At 53.8% G+C, this 3,811-nt stretch overlaps 1 protein-coding gene across 1 annotated transcript in view; it reads right to left on the reverse strand.

The window, feature by feature from the left end:
- Positions 1 to 2,175, reverse strand: part of PLEKHM1 (pleckstrin homology and RUN domain containing M1) — a gene marked incomplete at its 5' end in the record, with an annotated part of 24,434 nt that extends 22,259 nt beyond the window's left edge. The window contains 3 exons of the mRNA XM_018575592.1: positions 56 to 147; positions 525 to 784; positions 1,943 to 2,175. Of these exons, the coding sequence (XP_018431094.1) occupies positions 56 to 147; positions 525 to 784; positions 1,943 to 2,175 (585 nt within the window). The remainder of the gene's footprint in view (positions 1 to 55; positions 148 to 524; positions 785 to 1,942) is intronic.
- Between the last annotated feature and the right edge of the window lie 1,636 nt (positions 2,176 to 3,811).

Here is a 3,811-nt window from a genome sequence, read left to right on the forward strand (position 1 = left end):
ACGCGGGAGGGGGACACGCGGGAGGGGGACACGCGGGGGTTTATTTCATTGTTACCTCCTTCACCTCCCTGCTGTCTGGACTCGGGATTCTCTCACAGGACATCTCAATGACGAAACCCGGAATCTGTAAGGACAGGAGGCCGCATTCTGTAAACATACATCAGTTAGGAGGCTGGGTGTTGGGGGAGGGGTACAATAGTTAGTTAGGAGGCTGGGTGTTGGGGAGTTCCAGGATGAGAACCTGTCACATCTCTGCAGGAAATGACCTCCCAGCCTAGGACAAGCATGCTGCCAGTGAAGTCAGAACTCCCACTTGGTACACTTGCTCCAGGTAGGGAATGAAAGTCGTGAAGCCAGAGGATCAGCATCACTGCCAGGCCAGCAGCATTCTTCTTATTGCTCCGATGACAGGTTCTCTTCATGTGACCCGGCTCGGCCTGTCAGTGTCAGGCGGGGGTGACAGCAGAGAGGCTCCGCCCCCACTCGGACTTCCCGCACACAACAGGTGCCCCGTACTCACCCACCGGACAACTGCTTCTTCCGGTCATGTGATCCCGAAATCAGCTGACTGCCCAGAGGGCGGGGTTTAGCAGTCACGTGCAGGAGGGCGTGATATTGGTGACGATATATGTAGTCTCCGCTTCCTTGATCGGTATTACCTCTCAGAGAAGTCACGTGATCAGTATTTACACCAGGGGAGATCACATGATTCCAGGTCGCTTCTGTCACCGGACCGACGGATATCAAAGTAACAGGGGCAATAACAGAAGAGTCAGGGGAGGAGCTGGGCAATAACAGAAGAGTCAGGGGAGGAGCTGGGCAATAACAGAAGAGTCAGGGGCGGAGCTGGGCAATAACAGAAGAGTCAGGGGAGGAGCTGGGCAATAACAGAAGAGTCAGGGGAGGAGCTGGGCAATAACAGAAGAGTCAGGGGAGGAGCTGGGCAATAACAGAAGAGTCAGGGGAGGAGCTGGGCAATAACAGAAGAGTCAGGGGAGGAGCTGGGCAATAACAGAAGAGTCAGGGGAGGAGCTGGGCAATAACAGAAGAGTCAGGGGAGGAGCTGGGCTATAACAGAAGAGTCAGGGGCGGAGCTGGGCAATAACAGAAGAGTCAGGGGAGGAGCTGGGCAATAACAGAAGAGTCAGGGGCGGAGCTGGGCAATAACAGAAGAGTCAGGGGAGGAGCCGGGCTATAACAGAAGAGTCAGGGGAGGAGCTGGGCAATAACAGAAGAGTCAGGGGAGGAGCTGGGCAATAACAGAAGAGTCAGGGGCGGAGCTGGGCAATAACAGAAGAGTCAGGGGAGGAGCCGGGACAATAACAGATGCGTCGGGAGAGGCTGGGGCAGTGACAGAAGAGTTAGAGGAGGGGCCGGGGCAATAACAGAAGAGTCAGGGGAGGAGCCGGGACAATAACAGATGCGTCGGGAGAGGCTGGGGCAGTGACAGAAGAGTTAGAGGAGGGGCCGGGGCAATAACAGAAGAGTCAGGGGAGGAGCCGGGGCAATAAGAAGAGTGAGGGGAGAAGCCGGGGCAATGTCAGAGGAGGAGGCGGGACAATAACAGATGAGTCAGGGGAAGAGCCGTGGCAATAACTGATGAGTCAGGGGAGGAGCTGGGGCAATAAGAAGAGTGAGGGGAGAAGCAGGGGCAGTAACAGAAGAGACAGAGGAGGGGCCAGGGCATTAACAAAAGAGTCAAAAGAGGACCCGGGGCAATAACAGAAGAGGAGGAGCCGGGGCAGTAACAAAGGAGTCAGGAGAGGAGCTGGGGCAATAACAAATGAGTCAGGGGAGGAGCCTGAATGGTAAGAGACAAGTTGGAGGAGGAGCCAGGGCAGTAAGAGACAAGTCATGTGACTCAATGAGATGCAGGATCCCGGGTCACAGTACAGTTGAGGATCTCACCCCTCCTGGCGCCACTATTCACAGTGCACAGTACAAGGACGCAGAGCCATGCGCGTTGGATATGGTCATGTGATCGCGCTTACTGTCATAGGGGCGGGTTTGGGGTTCCTGACAACAGAATTTACCCGGAGACATTTCATTCTGCCCCTTCACATCATTGGTGCACCGCGTCATCTCTAGCAGATGCTCATTGGACGCTGTAATACTTCGGCGGAGCGGTTGCTGGAAGACGCATTCTGAGTCCGGATTTCTTTCTTTCAGGTCGGACTTCCGAAGACCAAAATCTCCATTTATAAGAAATGTATCCGAGAATTCCAATTGCTTCGATACCACTCTATGTCAGCGGTTCTCGACCTTTGTAGGGCCGGGACCCCTTGGTAACATTTGCCAAGTTGTGGTGACCCCCCCAATGGTACCATTTAGGGATGACGCGGCTGCAGCAGCGACATGTGGCGGGGGGCTGAGGAGGACACACAGCGACCCACAGGCTGAGAACCAATGCTTAAAGGAGACAACACATCCTCTATTTCAGCGGTTCTCAACCTTTCTAGGGCCGCGACCCTTTGATAAAATTGCCCAAGTTGGGGCGACCCCGAACAGTAAAAGTATTTTCAACGCAGAATAACGCCAGCTACAGAGGAATACAGAAAATCGCAGCAATAGTACATTATACCATATGGTGCTATTGCTGGGATTTGTAGTCCTCTGTAGCTGGCGTTATTCTCCATTGCGACGTATAATTTATTATTGCTGGGAGTTGTAGTCCTCTACAGCTGCTGGTATTCTGCATATATACGGCGCAACGCAGAATAACGCCAGCTACAGAGGACTACAGCAAATGTACAGTGTATAATGTATTGCTGGGAGTTGTAGTCCTCTATAGCTGATGGTACAGCACAATGTACTAGCAGCTAGAGAGGACTACAAATCCCACTACCGACTACCCCAGCAATACATTAAAGCAGCACCATGTGGAATAACAGAAGAGTCAGGGGAGGAGCTGGGCAATAACAGAAGAGTCAGGGGAGGAGCTGGGCAATAACAGAAGAGTCAGGGGAGGAGCTGGGCAATAACAGAAGAGTCAGGGGAGGAGCTGGGCAATAACAGAAGAGTCAGGGGAGGAGCTGGGCAATAACAGAAGAGTCAGGGGCGGAGCTGGGCAATAACAGAAGAGTCAGGGGAGGAGCCGGGACAATAACAGATGCGTCGGGAGAGGCTGGGGCAGAGAGAGAAGAGTTAGAGGAGGGGCCGGGGCAATAACAGAAGAGTCAGGGGAGGAGCCGGGACAATAACAGATGCGTCGGGAGAGGCTTGGGCAGTGACAGTAGAGTTAGAGGAGGGGCCGGGGCAATAACAGAAGAGTCAGGGGAGGAGCCGGGGCAATAAGAAGAGTGAGGGGAGAAGCCGGGGCAATGTCAGAGGAGGAGGCGGGACAATAACAGATGAGTCAGGGGAAGAGCCGTGGCAATAACTGATGAGTCAGGGGAGGAGCTGGGGCAATAAGAAGAGTGAGGGGAGAAGCAGGGGCAGTAACAGAAGAGACAGAGGAGGGGCCAGGGCATTAACAAAAGAGTCAAAAGAGGACCCGGGGCAATACCAGAAGCGGGGGGCCCAAACAAATGAGTCAGGGGAGGAGCCTGAATGGTAAGAGACAAGTTGGAGGAGGAGCCAGGGCAGTAAGAGACAAGTCATGTGACTCAATGAGATGCAGGATCCCGGGTCACAGTACAGTTGAGGATCTCACCCCTCCTGGCGCCACTATTCACAGTGCACAGTACAAGGACGCAGAGCCATGCGCGTTGGATATGGTCATGTGATCGCGCTTACTGTCATAGGGGCGGGTTTGGGGTTCCTGACAACAGAATTTACCCGGAGACATTTCATTCTGCCCCCTCACATCCAT

This window comes from Nanorana parkeri, unplaced genomic scaffold (genome assembly GCF_000935625.1).
Source record: "Nanorana parkeri isolate BGI_ZX_2015 unplaced genomic scaffold, ASM93562v1 scaffold4215, whole genome shotgun sequence".
Taxonomy (NCBI): domain Eukaryota; kingdom Metazoa; phylum Chordata; class Amphibia; order Anura; family Dicroglossidae; genus Nanorana; species Nanorana parkeri.